Source organism: Temnothorax americanus, unplaced genomic scaffold, assembly GCF_048541705.1.
Source record: "Temnothorax americanus isolate GAGA-0224 unplaced genomic scaffold, ASM4854170v1 Scaffold29, whole genome shotgun sequence".
In the NCBI taxonomy this organism is placed as follows: Eukaryota; Metazoa; Arthropoda; class Insecta; order Hymenoptera; family Formicidae; genus Temnothorax; species Temnothorax americanus.
Window position 1 is genome coordinate 2,093,012 of NW_027509432.1, and position 19,767 is coordinate 2,112,778.

General features: G+C 39.5%; 2 protein-coding genes across 3 annotated transcripts; one reads left to right on the forward strand and one right to left on the reverse strand.

The window, feature by feature from the left end:
- The first annotated feature begins 2,569 nt into the window (after positions 1-2,569).
- LOC143899805 (uncharacterized) lies at positions 2,570-19,456 on the forward strand. Of its 2 annotated transcripts, none has more exons than XM_077410450.1 (9): positions 2,570-2,699; positions 12,349-12,411; positions 13,095-13,153; positions 13,903-14,525; positions 14,640-14,992; positions 15,066-15,201; positions 17,817-17,990; positions 18,264-18,402; positions 18,739-19,456. In XM_077410450.1, the coding sequence occupies exons 1-9, from the start codon at positions 2,628-2,630 to the stop codon at positions 18,884-18,886; spliced, it is 1,767 nt and encodes a 588-aa protein (XP_077266576.1). In that variant the 5' UTR covers positions 2,570-2,627; the 3' UTR covers positions 18,887-19,456. The 2 variants fall into 2 exon arrangements, with proteins under 2 accessions (XP_077266576.1, XP_077266575.1); XM_077410449.1 differs by lacking the exon at positions 2,570-2,699 and adding an exon at positions 10,071-10,584.
- Positions 7,307-8,927, reverse strand: Grx3 (Glutaredoxin 3). Its single transcript, XM_077410496.1, has 2 exons — positions 8,505-8,927; positions 7,307-8,103 (listed from the first exon to the last, which is right to left on the reverse strand). The coding sequence occupies exons 1-2, from the start codon at positions 8,552-8,554 to the stop codon at positions 7,491-7,493; spliced, it is 663 nt and encodes a 220-aa protein (XP_077266622.1). The 5' UTR covers positions 8,555-8,927; the 3' UTR covers positions 7,307-7,490.
- Positions 19,457-19,767: the final 311 nt, after the last annotated feature.

Here is a 19,767-nt window from a genome sequence, read left to right on the forward strand (position 1 = left end):
GAAAAGCAGAGTTCGACGTCGCGGTCGTTACGGGCCAATACGTGCTTTCTTATTCTCGGGGAAACGATCACCCTTCCAATTTCTTCCCTTTTTTTCTCTGACTCTCGTTAAAACTTACCTCGCTCGAGCGATGGAATTCGCGCGCTGTCGCGTTATTTTTATCGCAAAAACGTGTCGGTGTCGAATTGTCTTCGACATGTCATATATTATTGTCCAGTAAACAAAATATATAGCTACTACGATAGTGGGTAGAGTCGTAGACTACAAACTTATATTTAGTGCTCTCTCTTTTCTCCATGTAGTTTAAATAAAAAAATGTTTCATGTGTAATTCTGAGGCCTATATTGGTCGCGACTTTTCTCGGTGTCGCGAAGCAAATGCAATCGTGAGATAACGAGGGGGAAAAAATGTATAAAAATGTCGACTGCGGAAAGTGTTAGACTTGCAATTCTCTTATCTTAATGCAACGAACAACCTATTTAATTGTTTTTACTTAAGATCGTTTCATTTTCGCAGAACGCTCTTCGCTGTTGCGGCGCCGATAAATCGTTTAAGGCTCCGTCGAGAATCGAGATAGACACTTCGCAGCCTCTCTGAGGGGTGCCGATTAACGTGACAATAAAGAATTGAAAACGGCATTACGATAGTTTGACCTTATCGGGATGCGATCTTCTCGCATCAAGGAACCGGCCAACAATCGCTCGCGCCTTTCTAATATATTCCGCCTACTTAATTAAGTAAATTATCGGGCGGTCAATCGGCTCGTTAACGCGAGTGATTTAGAGCCGAGTCTCTCGCGAAAGGCGCGAGATATCACCTACAAATCGAACGGTTAAAGGGTACGTGGCCGCGAATAATAATTCGCGCGCGGGATTCCGTCACTAATTATCGCACCTTCCGACGAGCAAACAAATTGTTCGCAGGTTGCATAATCTCATTTCAGTTATCTTCCTTTTGCACCCGCAAACGTCGTTAAAGCGGAAGTTAACGAACAATTGAATATAATAGAGTATATATCTAATGTATATATTTCGAAGGATGCACAGATTCCAAAATAAAAACCGAAACGTGTTCTGTGAAGGGTGTATTATTATGTAATACTTATATAAAAGCTTGCAGAATCATATAATATTAATTAATTTTTATAAGTCGATCCCGTCTCTCTCTCTCTTTTGTATTTGCAGCTCGATAATTACCAGGAGCAGTGATTTACGTAAGAAAAATAATAAGCTTTGTTACGCAGTGCAAGAGGGTCGGTTAAGACTGCAGTCGTTAAGACTGTCTGTTATGAATAATGAAAAAAAAAGAGACTTTTATTTTACTTCACGTAACAACCTGGATTGCGCCGGCATCGATAATTGTTTTCTCACTCCGGTGAAAGATCGTACAACGGGACCTGGTCCAAGAATCGTCAGGAGTTGGACAATGGAGGAGAGTAGAATGGGAGGTCTCGAAAAAAAAGGAAGTTGAAAGAACTCATGCAATTTTGTTCCTCTCGTCCACGCCCTTTTCACAACCTCGATTACGTTGGTTTCCTTCTGGAAGATACTTTTTGTACCGCTTCGCACGGTTTGCTTTGCGAGTGGTTTACGGTTTACCGCAAATTATTGAAAAATTGAAGAAGCGAGATAATCGCGCGACGTTCATTTCTCAAAAAATTAATTATTAATCTTAGAATATTTTCGTATTTAAAACAGTTTGCGCCCATTGTGTAAAAAAATGGCGGATCTTTTACGATTAAATAACGTCAATCATAACGTTTTATCGTTAGAGAATGGATTCCATTAATTTTTCAATATCAGCTCTATTTTCTCTCTCATTCATCTTTACTTTCTATTATATCTACACGTATTCTTTAAATTCTATATTTTATTACTTGTATTGAATCAAAAGAAATATTATACGTGTAAGCGAACGTATATACTTTTTGATTTACTATCGAACAAGATATCTTCAAAACGATCATAATTGACGCCATTTTACAAGCAATTAAATAAATTATACTTCGCAAAAAAAAATACATTGCGCGTACACGGACGGATGACGAAACGTCATTCGAAGATCCGTAAGATGCGGAAGTGCGGTATACACAAAGTTGCAAGATCGATGTCGTTATAATGAACGTAGAAAACGACGCGGATCTGTTTGCACAGCGGCAAACATAACGTTTAATCGCGTACGCCATATCATTATTATATTGTTTTTACTGGGATCGGAACGGGATCGTTGAACACGGAAATGCCACTGTGCGGCATAAGCGATGAAAGAAAAGAAATGATGTGATAATAAGCGGTCTCGCCGCGCTTTGCGACGCGCGTCGTTTCGAACGTATTATTACCATGTATTAAATTCTTACATATAGTTTAACTGAACTCGCATAACGAACGCAAGTTTGCCTTTCGGAACGAAACGTATAATGATATCGCGTTACCGAGCACGTTAGCGATCTACCGGCGATGTATATTTCGATCTTCAAGAAATATATGCAGGATGCGCTATTAAAAGGCATTTAAATTCCTATTGTCTGTGTGTGTGTGTTGTTCAAGTCTTTCGAAACGCACCCTGAATAGAGAGGAATAGGGATTCAAGATAATTCGGTGCAGGCTCCTGTTACGTATGCAATTCCAATGTCCTTCATCGGTGACGTCAAGGAATCGATCCCGAAAGGAGGAGAAGTCCGCTTACGTCACCGGGATGACGTAAGTATCGTATCTCCCTCTCCCCGCCCCACCTCTCTCTTTTCTCTTTTTCCAAGAAATGTAAATAAAAGAAAAATCGATTGATAAAAGTTGCCTCTCAAAAAATAAGTAAAAGAGAACGAAACAGATATTTATCGAGCCACTCATTCAAGATAAAAATGCGAAAGAGAGAGAAAAACAGAAGGGGAAAGTTTCTTAATTATTCTATACAAATTATTCTAAAACTACCTATATCCTTAATTGTAATATGTGACTGCTCTATTATTTAATTTAGATTTAACGTTGTATTAATCATAAAAATTATATAATTATAAAATTCTAAAATTGTTTAGTAACTGTATTACGTTATATATTTATAAACATGTGCGAAGAATCTGGAATTTGTAATACAACTTATTCGGAGTTCGATATTATAACTCCAGCTTGCATTTGCAGGTCGTATACAATACATAAAAAAAAAATCATTCGGATGTATAATTTTTGGAAATTATATATAAATATTATTTGCGACCAATACACATAGGTAATATATAAGATCTCATTTAAACACTTTTTATCAATTTGCATAACAACTATCGTAAGATCAAGTTGCCGATTTTGTGACGGAGAATTTTTGTTAAACGGCAACAGATCTCTTGCCGGCTACTCATCGAACGGTCGAGTATCGATAAAGAGGCAAGTAAATAAAGGCGCATTTTGTGATCCGGCGAACCTCAGCTGGTCTCGCGGCAGATAAGACATATAATAGTCGTCGTGTAGTCGATCACGCTGTCGCAACGCGATAACGAAACGTATCTTAAGCAGGGTCCACATTATCGAGCAGAACCGCGAGCCGAACTTCGCCGCGAACCGATCATGCGTCCACATTATCGAGCCGAACCGCGAGCCGAACTTCGTCGCGAGCCGATCATGCGTCCACATTGTCGAGCCACGGGCTCGCGCGAGGCTCGCCGAACCTCGAATCGAACATCAGTTGCCGAACCCTCGGCGTACTCCACCCCCACGAATTTAAACAGGATTTTGATGATACGCGGTTTGGCTCGCAGTGTCCCACCAAAAGTCGGTATTTCGACGAAACATCAAAAGATGCATTTATGATCAGATTACACGCTTTGTCGGTGGTAGACTGGTAGTTAAGCTTCGAGCTAGACAAATAATGACAAAAAAACAAAAAATGAACGATGAAAGAAAAAGTGAGTAATTGCCCAGTCGCTGTATTTGATTCTATCACGTATGTGCAGTCTACACGTCTACTGATAGACAAAATGGAATGGTCTGATAAAAAATGTTTAAAATTTAATTAGTGATTATGAGCAGAAAAGATTATTATATACGGGACGCTAAAAATCCGAACATTATAACAATTAAAAAAATGCATATTTATATTTACAATCGTATTTTTCACGTTGCAATATATATTATAAATTTATTGCGTATTATCATAGATTTAGAGTATGTGTTTATGCAATATTAAATATAGTTGTAACCACTCTAAATATATAGTTTTTAGGTTTGAAAAGGAATTAAGCTTTGAATACAAGAAAAAATAAAGCACGCATATGTATACACATATTTAGTCGTCTTTTCCTGTTTCATACTTTTTTATAAGAAGAAATAAGTAAAGAACTCGAATGTGATAGTGATATGTGATAGTGACAAAAGATGACGACATTATATTGGCATCTCTGCAAAAAGAAAAAGCCAAAATAAAAAAGTATGGAGAACAGGAAAAGAGGTGAGTGAATATATGTATATGTGCTTTTATTATTTTTCTGTATTCAAAACTTAATTCCTTTTCAAACCATAAAACAAAATTTAGAATTAATATTGCATAAACATACTCTAAACCTGTGATAAGTACGCAATAAATTTATAATATATATATTGCAATGTTAAAAAATACGATTGTAAATATAAATATGCATTTTGCATACATGTATTAAGAATTTATATAAATTTTATTATAAATTTCAATACGAGATTTAACTCCAAAAAATTTTAACTCATGTTCGCGGTTCGCGATGGAGTTCGATTTGAGGTTCGTCTGCAAGTTCTGCTCGAGATTCGGTTCGGGGCTCGGTTCGCGGTTTGGCTCGATAATGTGGACCCTCCTTTACGTTCGCGTGAAACTTGTGGGGTAAACAGCCGTTAACGACGCATCGGAAATCGGGACGAGCCCGGCGACCGGCGATCATCACGGATGAACTATTAATTTCATCAGTTAATTAAGGTGATCCTAAAGCCGTGATCCTAACCGGTTTTTTTCTTAGCACTAATCTTTTAATTGGTTTTATAGAAATGCAAAATTCTTGTCTAGAATTAAAGTACGCATCAAAATCTAGGTCATGGTGGTCGAATTTATATCGAAAACGAAAAAAAATTAATATTTTTTGTTGTACGTGACGACCACCACATATAAATTCGACCCCCATGACCTATTATAGATTTTGATGCGTACTTTAATTCTAGACAAGAATTTTGCATTTCTATAAACCCAATTAAAAGATTAGTGCTAAGAAAAAAACCGGTTAGGATCACGGCTTTAGGATCACCTTAATAAAATTGGCAAGCGCGCGACTGGCCTTTTGACGGGCTGTAAAACAAGCGCCACTCGATATCTCGAGTGGCACGAGCGATTTCCACACCTTCCTCCTCTCCGCGCGATCACCGCAATTTTTCGATTTAAGTACGGTAAAGGTTGCGCTCTCGCGAATAGATCCGGCTTCGCGATTATGTCGTTGTCATTGAATTATCGGGGACGATATACGATTGTACGAATGTCGCGCACGTGAGGCGTGGCATTTCGCCGTTCATGTCGCGTAAAAAAAAAAAATTATTCAAAGCGGCCGCACTTTCATTATTCTCCCTGCGCTCGCAAACGGGAAATTGGAATCGACTCGTGAAGTAATTTCGAGAAACGCGGTGTGACTGCGCACAATTTTCTCTCTCTCTCTCTCTCTCTCTCTCTTCCGCGAGAAAATTGCAGTCTGTTCCGACCAATTCCGACTTTCAGAGAATTCATTTCCACGCGGTATCAACGGTCGCTCCGGTGGGGAATTATCGCTATTTTGTGGTCGCGCGCTATCGACCCTCGCGCGAGGCGATCGAAAAATTCGGTCATCTCACCATTGGTTTCGCTGCCGCGATAACTTTGTTTCTGCGTGGCTGTGTGATTGCACCATCAACGCGGGTAGATTAATGCCGCGGACGCGATAAAATGTCCCATGTGTGTGTATTACGCTGATTTCCGCATTTGCATCTCGGCAGCTTAATCAGTCGGGAAACATTACTAGCAGACTGGCAGTCGTAATATTTCCCGACGACTAATATATTTCATTTGTTATATATTTTTTATTTACTATACACGTGTTGCGTTACTCATGTGTGAAAAATTATTCTTTTAAATAATTTAAAAAAAAAAATTTTTTTTTAGTATTTTTCCTGCACGCGCGCAAACAGAGATTTTATGTGTACAAGAGAAAGAGAACACATATATATATATATATATATATATATATATAATATGGAACATATTTTATAATTATATATACTTATATATGTTATGTACTTTTGATTTGAAAAATTGTTTACCAGATTTGTAAAACTCTTCAATGATACGCGCGTGTGATAGAATTGTACGACTTAAAATCAACGTCGCGGATGAATCTGCTCTTTAGATTTACCTGTATAATTTAATTTTACTGATTACACATAAACATTATTCTTATTAATCAAAAGAAATTGTATATAATTTTTATATAATATATACCTTCAAGGTACGCATCGTTTGCGTGCGTCATTAATGATATTAAATAAAAAATAACACGATAATAATTTACGTCTGGAATACGGGCGCAACAAAGCGATACAAATACTGCATTCTGGCGTCATCTGAACGAACGCTCAGAGCTACTTCGCTGCTGCATGGACGACGTGAGATGACGCTGCTTGTGACTTTAATAACTTTAGCCGAACGACACTGTGACAGTTTAAAAATATAACACGTGACAGATTAAATATAAAAAGGAAAGAATAATAATAATAAAATCATATGGTACAAAATTAACAATAATAATAATGATGAATCTAGCTAATTATGACAATTTTTTATTACACAACCGAAGCTCTTATCTACTTAATTGTAATTCTGAGATATATTTTTGTTATATTTGCAAGATATGTTGCGTACATATGTATATAATAAAAATCATGAGACGACGCGTGACTTTGTGTAAGAACGATTAACTGATAGCGGATTTCGGGTTCAATTCCTATCCTCATCTCACATATGCTTTAGTTTTACAGGTTGAATGGGAGTTTTTAAATGTTTCGGATGAGAAAGATTAAATTTATCGCCGTGTCTCCAATCAATTTTACTTCTCACAATCAGTTATTTGATACAAAACTTCTAAATTCTATTTTCCTTTTTCTGAACTTTCTGCTTTCCTTATATATAAACGCAGCAGGCTTCTCTCAAACTAATCATTCGCATGTCATAGCCATCCCAGAAGAGGTTGAATGGACAATCAAAGAAGAGTGTGAAGCAAATGGATTGGCTTGAAAATGGTAGAATATAAATTACAATTACATGAAACGAAGTTATTAAACCATAACTCACTGGAAGATTTAATTTATTCCGCGAACAGGATATGTAATTTCAAATAACGCATAATATAAAATAACAGTTAAAAAGATAACAGTTACAGGTAGTAATTGCTTGGAAAAATAACATTATTCGTCACTACTCATACGCGGAAATCAATGTGAAATAAAGTTGTTACTTAAACGGATCTAATTGGTATCGGCACTCCCTTTCTTTGGTAGCATACTTTCTAGTTCACCCGACTCGTCCATCTCTTTCACTATGTCCAATCCGCCGATAAGCTCCCCGTTCAGGTACAACTGCGGATACGTCGGCCAATTGCTAAACTTTTTAAGTCCTTCCCTAACGGAATTGTCCTGCAATATGTCGAACGACTTGTAATCCGTCTTGTAACCGTCCAGGATGGAAACGATCGTTCTGGAGAAGCCGCACCGTGGATTCGCGGGGTTCCCCTTCATGAACAGCATGCACTGCGCTTGGTTCACCAGTTTCTTCAACCTATCCTCAACAGACTCCCCCGCGTCCTTGTTGTTCAGAAAATACTTGATCTTCTCGGTCAATTCGGGGACATTGGCACCGTCCACCCTGCCCAACACGTCGCCGTCCCGATACAGAAGAACCGTCGGCACGACAGCCACTCCGGATTTCAGAGACACCTCAGGCTCGTCTTCTGCCTCGATCTTGGCGAACTTCATCTCCTTGTACTGCTCCATCTCGCTCATCTCCTCGAGCACCTCGTTCACTTGGGAACATTGGTCCGCCCATGGCGCGTAAAAGTGCACGACGGAAAGTTTCTCGGACCTTGCGCAACAAAACATACTTATAAAGCATACGGAAAGAAAATTATGATAAAACAGCGAGCGTATTCCTCACGCGAGAAAGAAACTGCGCTAACCTCTAATAGAAAAACCGACAAAGAGGAAAGAAATGTTTATAATCTCGTCACACTTGCGCTCGAGAAATATAACACATTTATTTTACAAAGAATTTAACACCTGCTGATTTTTAAAAATAATTTTAGGAACAAAATTTCTAAAATTAGAATTAAAATTATAGTTTCAAGAATAAAGTAAAGTTCTTAAAAATTAAAAATTCAGTAAATAGTAAAAAAAAAAAGAGAAGACCGTCGTTCTCTCGTGGGAAGGGCATTCAGGCAGAAGAGGTTATAAGGCTTCCATCGAGCCGGTGCCCCGATTACTCACTTGACGAAGTCGTCGAATGCCTGCTCCGTGACCAGGTTGGTGACAGCCATCGCGTCACTCGCTTCCGGTTCTCCTCCTCGCCTCCTCGCGTTCCACTCGGCCGGGAATTCCAGAAAATGACACCGCTGACCGCCGCGGACCGCCGTGTCGTCAGAACTCAACGCTCCTCAAGCTGGCTCAAGCGCTTAGCGCTGAACGCGTCTACGCGACCATCGGCGCCGTTCTCATGGCCGCGGGTTCGCCTCTCTCGGCGCAATCGCGCCGAACTTGCCGCGAAACGAGCAAACGGATGAACGGGACGTCGAGAGAAAATACTTATGTTATATTTTAATAAATATTTGCAATGTTTATGACAGGTGGACTTTTTCGTCAAGAGGGCCATATTAAAATTTTTGTAATGACCGGAAGACCGGGTAAGTTTGATTTTTGAAAATCATATAAAGACAAAATATCTTCATTTTAAAATTCTTTTATATTTTGGATACAAACTTCGAGGGCTGAATCCGGTCGGGACCTTATCAAAGACCCCTAATTTATAATATATTGTTAATATACATATAATTTAATAATATATGCACCATGTATATTATTATTATTATTATACAATATATAATTATTATTATTTTATCGTCAAAAATAATATATAGTAAAAAATAAATGATGACATGACGATGACCTTTATAATAAACAGAATAATAAGTTTCTTTCGCCAGTATATAGACAATTTCTAGACAATTTAAATAAATGCATGCGGCAATAAAATTTTACGAAATGACACAATTATTTATTGCTTCGTAAATTCTACGAATTTCGTTTATTGACTCCCCTCAGGGTTGCAAGGCGTTTTGTATAGGGACACGTTCCCTACTCAATACTATACCCTTCTTCCTCTCACTTTAACCCTTTGGACCAACGGCTTAACGTCTCTTTCCGAAAGACGGAGCTCAGTTTGCTCCGCACAAGAGCCTATATCTTGCACGGAGGGGCGCAGCTTTCGAAAAAACATTCCATGTTTACATATGGCTCTAGTGGACAGTGGACTCGAACCTGGTTCCTCAGATTACGAGTCTGGCGCTTTACCACTAGACCACACTGCCGCCCAAAATAATATATACAATATGTGATATTCATAATATAATGCTATTGAGATGAGATACTTACTTATTAATTGTTAATTGCCCGTGGCCGTCATCCATGAGATTCGCATTCTAAAAGATTCATTCTACGAGATATTAATTAAAGTATTTCGTAAGTCACGGTCTGATTAGCTGGACTTGAAATTTTTGAGGCAAAACGTCGAAGTTTTTCTTATTTGCAACTTTGCAATTATAACAACTGCGGTTAAGACGTTTAATAAAGAGCAACGATCGCTATGCAGAGGAGATTAATTCTGTTTCGCAACCGCGCCGTCGAAGGCGGATTACAAATAAGAAATCACGCGACTCATTTTTCTTGCCTTTCTCTTCCAAAGAGATGCTTAATTATAACTTCAACAATCTAGCTATCGAACGAAATTTTATTCATTTTATATCATTCTTTTTCTATATATTATATATATATTTTTTCTTTAACAAGAAATCGGTCGCAGGAATAAAAGAGTCGTCGGAATTAAAATTAAAAACGCGACTCAGATGACAGTCAGACGGTCACATTTCGCGTGAAACTAGGCACGGGTCACGGGTCATAATTCATGCAAATATGCGAGAGGGGGGCACTCACCTCGCGCGAGACAAGCCTGACGACGCAGGTGCGCTACGAGAAACTGACCAATCGCGCGCGAATGGCCACCGGCGATGGTGACGGCCGCGGGTCGGGAAGGGGGGAAACAGGAGCATGAACGTCGAAAGACGGGCGAGAGGATGGGGGAGGGGGGGCAGACCTGTCAGACGGTCGGTCGCGCGGCCGCAAAAGCAGACGCCGCCGGACGGCGAACGTGCGCGTGTGACGGTCAATTTTTTTTCTCCCTCGCACGCGCGCTTGCGCGGGGCGGCCCGCGATGTCCAAGAAGCTGTCGCGACACGATGCCCTCGACGACATCTCCACCTGGAACACGGAGGGAGTGCTGTGCCTGCTGCGCAAGGTGAGTGAAGTTCGTCGCGTCGCGGACGACGAAGGGAAGTCGCGGAGCCGCGAGTGGGTGCAACTTCACGGCGGACACCGACTGTCAAAAGGCGCGACGCGACCGGAGCAACGTCAGGGAGAACCGCGGAGCACGGGGTGGAGAGAAAGAGAGTGTGAGACGTGCGAGGCGCACGTGCGCGTTAAAGGCAGTAAATACGCGTGTATTTATAGCGCGACGCGCGACTCGTAGGAAGGAGAGGATTGTGCGCCGCGGAAGAGGCGCGGGTGGCCTGGCCTCGCCAGGATTCCCGAGCGATTTTCCGGCGATCGTCGAGTTGAGGTTACCGACCCTCGCTCGCGACTTTTTACCTAGCTGTCTCCGGAATAGTCCATGCAGAAACGTATCTCACGTGTTGAAGGTACCGAAGGATCGAGAATCTACATATAAACAAACCGAATCCTGATGCAAAGATAAAAACTATGATGAATATATTCAGTTGACGAGGTGCGAAGAGGAGGATTCTGTAATTTCATTAGTAAAAGTACTTATATTATACTTTTGGTAGAATTAAACTACTATTTAGTATAGTATTTTACTAAAAATTTACGATACTAAAAGTATACTTTTACCAATGAGAAAGTAACTAGTATACTTTAGACATTTATTTAATTAGTAAAAGTATTTATTAGATGCAAAGCGGAAGACTGTAATTTTATTGTAAAAATAGATATTTATTTAATACATTTAATACATTTTTTTTTTTTTTTATTATAAAGTAACGCAGCTAGTTGTAACACAGTCGCACAAACGTCGTTTATCTCCCCCCGAACTTCAGGCGTGTCTAAAAGACGTCTCAGAGGTATCTCAGGAATGTCTTTCGAATGCGCGTATCACCTCTGGATAATCTTTAGGAAAACAGGATTCTTACGTTTGGTTTAACAAATTGGATTATTACAGATTGCCGCAGAGAAGTAGCCCTGTTTCTTTTAGAAAGACGGAACTTTCTGAGCCACGTGTAACGAGAGCGTTTCGCCCGAAGCATCGATTATCGCGGCGCGTTAGGGACAGCTCGTCTCCTGGAGAACTCGGCCGGCGAAAGGAAAGGGACACGGCACTTTGCATTTCTTCGCGCGCGATCGGAATCGCGCGTAACTTTCACGCATTCCTCATCGCGGCAACGCCGTCTGAATGTCGGTTTAAGGAAACCGATCGTCGTTTCTTCGCCGCAACTTCGTTTCCCTTCAATCTCACGAAAAGAACGTTACACGGCCCAGATTTCTTCCTCACGGTCAACGTTCCATACGACTGAAAAATAAATTAATATGTGTATAAATCTTGAAAAAGAGAAGCAGAGAGAGAGAGAGAGAGAGAGAATGACTTTGAGAAAGAAATCTTGAATTTTTCCGTGATTCAGATCATTTGAAATAAGCATAAAATCACACAGTGTGAGGGCACAATTGAACAAATAAGCAAGGAAGTACATATTATCTTATCTATTCTAGTATCATCATCGAGATGAAAATGTTAGAATTCGGTAAATAACTCGCACTCAACGATGTGTATGACGCTACTTTTCCTCGACACATCATCATTATTGGATCATTTCCTCTCTTCGTCTTTCTTTTTCTTTTTTTTTTTTTATCAATTAATATTATTAATACATTAATGAACGCATTCTTTCTCCATGTATGAGAGATTATCAATTTCCATATATACATATATGCGTGGTCTTTATCAGTATCCTGTCAACGATTTCCTGCCAACAATTTCCTCATTTTACAGAACGGGTTGGAGGAATGTTGCAAGGCAGTGGCGAAACGGCAGATCGACGGCGATGAGTTGCTGGTGAGTGAATTATTGTATTACTACGAGGAGGACAGTATGCCTCGTAGGTGTTCCTGTGTCGGTGCTCCCCAAGTCGCTCGAATGTACAGCTTGCCTTAAAAAATGCAGCGTCCTGATAATGGAACCTCAAACTTCGCGTTTTCCGCGTTACTTGATTTAATCAGCAAATTGAGAAGTATTATTTCCAGCAGATATTGACGAACAAAATTATATCAATAGCATATAAAAAATCTTGAAGTTGGACACATTATTTTTATATGTTAATATAATTAGGATTGATTATATTTTTTAAAAACACAAAGATTCACATTAATCTTGATTTATAAGAGAAAATTTCCGGAATTAGCTACGCGTGCTTATCGCGCCACTTATCTTTTTACGTTTACTTTACGAAATTTATTTACGTGAACGCCCACGACGATTCTCTCCGCGAGAAATTAATTTTCGTCGATTTAACCCGTCTGAAAAATGTTTTCTCGCCGGCTTAATAAATCTCCGAAATCGCTGACTCGATGGTAATTAGAGAGACTCGCGTGCCACGCGAGCGATGATTATATGTGTGTACCCACTTCCACTGATAATGCGACGTGTTTTTTTTTCTGGTTGCAACAGCAATATTTCGAGACGGCCGGTGACGGCGCGCGCGTTCTCAACGGGGCCTTAATTAATCGTAATTATTCCAGCACTTGACGGATGGGAAGCTGGCTCTCTGGAGGAGTGACCTCACGCGTCCACTGACAGGGTGAGAGAACGAACCAAATCCAGCTTTATTTCTGCCCGAGTCGTGCTATTGCCTCCGCTCTTTTTCTCTTCTTCGTGGAATCGTGTCTCGCGATCTTCTCTCATAACGCGTTCTCTCTTAACGGTATCCGAATTATTCAGTATGCTGAACAGTCCATCGCGTTCACGTACCGTTTGTAAGTGTTTACGTACTTATAAGAGGTACAGGGATAAAGCACACAATTCGACTAGGAATTCCTAAAATAGAAAATGCCATGTAATATATGATTAATACGTGATTTAATTATTGTCTCATTTTATTTTTATGTTTATTTTTATATTTTTATATTTTTTTGTTTTTAGATTTTTTCTTTTTCAAGTATCTAAGGCGCTATCTTTATCCCTTGAAATAAGTTTCTGGTAGCAAGGAATTGCTGACTTATATGACGCGGTCGCGCGGCAAGAATGCGCTATGTGGCTAACTCTTTATAAAGACGCCGTCGCAAGCTATTCGCGAAGATGTGTTTCGCGCGACTGGATAATTATTTGATGACTGCAAGTCGTGCATAAATGCATAATTCTATCGCGTGGGTCGTGTCCGATCGTTTCACTCCACATTCGCGTCGATTTAACGTTTGCACTACCACGTTACTTATTAAACTCAACATAGTTCTCTATTCTTCGCGCGTTGAAGATTAACATTTTACTGTTCGGCAAATATCGCTTTTTGTTAAATTTAAAAATGATTAATATCGATTAAATTTATTGCAGAAAATTATGGGCATTTGTGCAAGAACTGAATAAGTCCCCAGAAAAATATCTGCTGGCTAGGATTGTAGAAGTGCAACAAAATGATGATCACTTGAGCGATGGTGGTTCTTGGGGAACCGATTTCGAGGATGAAACGGCCGAGGAAAATAACTCTACCGAAGATATGCAGGAAATCATAAAACCAAGTTTGATCAAGAACAAGCAAGCGTCTTTGCAGAATAATAGAATATCGATTAGCAGAATGCCGACGCGACCACCGTCGAAGAAAATAATAAAACCGGAGGAGGAAGAGACTTATGCTAATTGTCAATCTGCTCAGAACGAAGAGGAGAATATGTACGCGAATTTTCAAGAGACTAAGCCATCACCGACAAGAAACATCTCAAGGCTACACAGTGAATTGGAAAAGATGACTCTAGCCGAAAAACTGAAGTTGGAGTTGGAGGAGTTGAAGCGGAGGAATGAGCCGACAAAGAAACCTGAGATCAGGCCAAAACCAGAAACTCTGCCGTTGAAAAGAATTCCGATGACGGCTTCCGATAAGAAATCTCCGCAGAAATCTTTCCTGCACAACGCGCCAAAGACGCACGAGCGCGTTTCTAATGAACAAAGCAAAACCCAAAGTTAGTTCTTTTTCATATCATGTTTGTGTGTTGATTCTTTCGATATGGATCTCGATTCTTTTATGATTAATGATATTAATGATATGATATTAATAAATATTGCTGGCTTTCCAGGAAGGATGGGCGTGCCGCCGCCGCCGGAACCTAAAAGAAACAAGGACTACACATCTATGGAGATCAAGAAAGAAGCCGACAAAGAGTTATCGAAACCACCGGTTATCTTAAGAAATTTCGATCTCGTGGCGAATTTGCCGGCGCAAACGGAGGAGAGTGAGGACGAGTACGAGCCGCTCGACGATAACATTATCGAGCACGTGCAGCAGCAAAACGAGATCTCGCGAGTTGATAGCAAGCAATCGTTACACAGCGGTCGCCAAGGATCAGTCGAGAGTGTTTACAAGCCACCCAGCGCTGCGAGTCACGAGGAAGAGGAGGATTACGAAATTTACGAGTCTATTACGGAAACGGTAAGTCTTCAACGGTCACTTCGGAATTGTGATTACAAGACTTGATGAATTATTTACTGTCATGTTGCATTAGCCGGAAGATAATGATTACCTGAGCCCTATTCAAAGGCATGCAAATGATGCACAAGAGCCACCTCCTTTACCCGCCAAACCATCGCCGCCCCCACCGCCTTCGACTCTTCCCAGCAGAACTAGCTCGAAACACAAAGGTAAGCCTATTTCTCTGCATTACAAAGAAACTGTGACTAGACAAACAATTAAAAATATTATATAGTTACATATAAAATATCATAGAGATGAAATTCTATAAATAACTTCTTTAATCATATTTTGACATTAGCAAGGATAATGTTTATTGGAGAGTTATAAGTACTATAATAATTAATTTTCTCTTTAAAATGGTTTGATTAATTTTTTCTTTCACAAAAATATAATCTTAAAAACCTGAGGAAATCTTAAAGATTGGAAAATTTTGTTTGTTATTACTCGATACAATGTTTAACTCATTTAAAGAGCGATTAGATGCAAATTATTTTTGTTAGTGAGACGTTAGGCGAAATAATGAAACATGCGTTCTGGCGAATGAAAAAAATGCAGGGTACCGTAGACTCGAGACGAATGCAAGACAGTAGTCGTAAGAACTTCTGAGCATATGTTCGACAAATGTTGCTTATCGTTGGTTCCCATGCAACCTGATGCGCATTGCCATCGCGATATTGCAGACAGTCGCGTATCGGCCACCGTCATCAAGACCGGATTTGCACAAACCGTTCTCTCTTTGTGATAGCTGTACAACGCAGAATAGTGTTTTGCTTCTGTCGCAGTATGTCAACGACGTTGCCGCAATTATTCGTAATCTGCGGCATTTTTTGTATGCGGAAGTCGAGACCTTCGACCTTCAATATGAATAAAAGATCTCAAGCGTTAGGCAGGATCGGTGAGATAAATCACCGTAGGTTTTCGACTCGAGTGTGAGACGTCAACAGTGCGAAACGTCGAGTTGATTTTGTCAGTAAAGTCCCGTGGCGGAGAGATTGCAGTCCGTTCTCGATTGATAATATATATACATGGAACTCCCCGGGGAAGAAAGGAAACGATAAGTCGCAAGGACGGACAAGATAGAATATACTACAGCGAATTCTATTTCTAATCGCGATTCGTATAAGTACGACGTGTCTGCCAAGAACTGCGATAAGCGTGTGGAAGGATTCGATAAGAGACCGAGAGAGCGAAACACTGGGTGATGGAATGTGTTCCTGTTTTTATCTACGGCTGAGCAAACATCTCCTAGGAGGTCTGGGCACGCGCCTGGCCGATGAGGTCGCCGATATGATAGTGCGGATCAAGAGAGGCCTGTCTACGTGTTGTTATTCGCAACCGCCTGAGCCACCAGGTACACAGAACGATTAAACAACGCATTGTTCGATGACTTATCTGCATTTGCATCGATACGGTGTCATGCGATCGTGCTACAATGCGAGAATGTTGCGCTAATGGAACATCTGTTCTCTCTTCGTTAGCCGAAGGTCGTCGAACTCCGAACGGCGGACGAAAATATATTTCAAAAATTAATTATTCGCTTCCCGCATACGTTAATTTTTTATAAAACATTGTATAATATTATTTGGCATAATTATATCGATATACCTTTACAACGTAATTTGTATAATTAATTATTTGCAATATAATTTATGTTTGTATGAAGATAAGAGTATCCAAATATTACCGCGATATCTCGGCAGATAAACTGACGTTATTAAAATTTATACCTGTGCAAAAACGCTTCCGAAATAACGCAGGGAAATCTTACATTATTTATTCAGGTATATTCTGTCCAGTTTGTTAAATCTGAAAAGTTTCTTGATGTCAAAAATAAGAGTAGTACGTGATCTTCTATCTATGTTTATTTCTACAGTCGGAATTCATTTTTTATAATTATTGTTTATATGACTTCTGCGTTTTACAAAGATAAACTTGCAGATGAATAGTTGGCTGCCTTAGGAGAGAGCACGAGATACTGAAAATTCCATTCTTCTTTATCAGATTTTCTTTATTTCTCGCGACCACTGTAGGATCGTCGACCTTCCCGATCTGATTTACGGAAGTTATTCTTGAACGCGCTTCGGATGTGTCTACGTCCCATGCCGAGAGACCAACGGATTGACCACCACTTTTCTTTTTTCGCGATGCTTTAAAAGGCTCGTGCTGGAGTTAAATGTCAGTTTTGCTGAGATTCTTGCGAAGATCGTATCGTGCATCGGGCGTGTTCTTCAAACCGGTGCGTCTTTAAAAAATGCATCTCCGGACGATAGAAAAATTAACGACAATACACTTTTGATAGTTGTCTAAACGTATTCGCGATCCGCCAAAGTATACGTGACGAAATTCGCGACACGATGGCAACTATAATTAGCGATACAAAGCGGAATATATCGCTCAATACGGCGGTACGCCGGCAAACGAGTCTTTCGGAGTGTTTGACACAGGAGACTCTTACGCAAGCTCGACTTAACTTAGCAAGTTAGTAATGTTCGATCGATTTGTATTTTAGTGAGATTTAAATGTTAGTGCAACGATGTCTATTTTATAGTAAAATATTGTTCTTGTTTTTATAAATTAAAATCCTTATCAAATTATGTAATCATCAAATTACTCTTTCCACAAGTTTATAATATTATATATACATTTTATCTGGTTTATTTGGAGCTGTGTATTTATTGTATGGATATAAAAACGTATTACACATTAGTACATGTATTATGTATAAATACGTAGCAATTATTGTATCAATTTACATCCGCTTGGTCTTTTTACATGTTTGCAGAGCGATCACCGGATAAGAAATCAGCCACATTACCTCATGCTGGCAGCAATACTTCACTGTCAACCGAGAGAGCCACGCGGCCGTTGCCACCGCCACCCGAGAGGCAGTCTTACGTGGACAAGCCCTGGTATCATAATATCACGAGAGAACAAGCAATTATTCTTATCAAAGAACGTATGTGTTAATCTTTTAGATCTTTTTAAATAGAAACTTTTAAAAGAGAAACGCGGCTAAATTTCCCTAAAAAAATCATCAAAATTAAGATCGCGAATTAAAATCTATTTAGAATATCTATTTAGAATAATATATGAACGTCATAAAAATATCATTTGAAGATATTTTATCTTCTGTATTTTTTTATTGTAAGATATTTTTTTACTTAACATGTAAGAGCCGTGTAAAATTTATAATTCGATGCAATATAACTATTGAATTGTATGTTTTCAGAAGGTTCTTACAGTAATCCGCAAGACGGATATTTTCTTATGAGACCGTCGACGACAAATCTCAGCAATCCTTTAATTTTGGTTCTTTGGTTCAAGGACAGGGTTTTCAATGTTCCGGTCAGGAAGAGAAATGACAATAGGTATATATGCCTTATTTATTGATTTTATTGTTTTATTAAGATGCCTTTTGCCGTACACTCACCATTGTAATATAAATTTAAATATTATGAAAAAAATTATTGTGTTAATGTTGTATTAATCTGATAAATGATTGGGCAAAATTTTGGGGCCAACATTTTATATATGATTGAAAAATTTTAATACTCCACTTTATTTTATTGTTAGCAAAGAGGAGACATGAAAAAGCGTGTAACTCGCGTGCAATACGCGCGAAGATAATTTTTTGTTAATTTATTACTTATTCTATACTTACAAATAAAATTTAGTTTAGAAGAATATTTCTTAAAATTGTTTAGGTACGCGTTGGGCTCCCCGAAAGTGAAGGAGCTGTCTTTCTCGACGGTGGAAGAAATCGTGACATATCATATGAAGGAGGAACTGGAACTCCACAGCAACGGCGTACCGGTCGGAAGTACGAGATTGACTGATACTCCACCAAAGTGATTTTTTAGTTCGCTACATTCGAGCCTATTTTGTGCGGGAAGGAAGAATCTTTGTTGATAATCTCGCTGTATATAAGGGCATATAAACACTGCCGAGCAAATATTTTTTGCTCTAGACATTGTGAAAGTATGAAGATCACAATTAGGCTGACGATTATTTTACTACTATTTGTTCGTCTAAGATTTATCTCGACAATTATGCGTGCCTTCGATAAAGTGACGTAAGCGAGCTCGATTATGAAGCAACGGATCTCTATTGCGGTAAAGATACATATATTTTTAATATATATATATATCTCAGTTTCTTATGAATATTGGATATATTTATGTGCTTAAGAGAATAGATATTTTGTAGGATAAATTTTTTTAGTTCTTCATCGAGCGGGGAAATAATATTGTATCGTTACTTTTTTATCAGTATTGTTATATTTTTATCCGTGCACATCGGTCACACGTTTGATCTGCGACCGATGATTGATCACACATGTGTGTACATGCTATATCTTAGCTTTCGAGGAACCGATGCGATGATGTGTACGAAGACTTTATTAAATCTTTCTTAGAAACTGTGCAGAGGCTTCTTTATGCGTGCGGGAGACGAGCGTTCGCTCATCCATGAATGAAACGGCGCAATATTACCGGTCCTATCGCTCTTTCTCTCGCGACTGTTAACGTTTTCTCCCGTTTCTCGTCCTCTTCCTCGCTCCCCGGCAATCACGATTGCGATCCAATTTTGTAAACGTGAATCATACGGGTCGCGCGCGCGCGCGCACACGTCTGTATCTCGCACGCCAACGGGAATGCGGACGATAACGATAACGCCGACCGAGTCGCCGGACGTATTGATAAACGATTCTGAAAGTCGCGGTCGTCAGTCGCGCG

Excerpts from the sequence above, each read along its gene's own strand:
- Grx3 (XM_077410496.1), bottom strand. The coding sequence starts at position 8,554 with ATGGCTGTCACCAACCTGGTCACGGAGCAGGCATTCGACGACTTCGTC. Across the intron at positions 8,104-8,504 it reads GCATTCGACGACTTCGTCAA|GTCCGAGAAACTTTCCGTCG; the intron begins GTGAGTAATCGG and ends TTGTTGCGCAAG.
- LOC143899805 (XM_077410449.1), top strand. The coding sequence starts at position 10,501 with ATGTCCAAGAAGCTGTCGCGACACGATGCCCTCGACGACATCTCCACC. Across the intron at positions 10,585-12,348 it reads TGCTGTGCCTGCTGCGCAAG|AACGGGTTGGAGGAATGTTG; the intron begins GTGAGTGAAGTT and ends CTCATTTTACAG. Across the intron at positions 13,154-13,902 it reads CTCACGCGTCCACTGACAGG|AAAATTATGGGCATTTGTGC; the intron begins GTGAGAGAACGA and ends AATTTATTGCAG.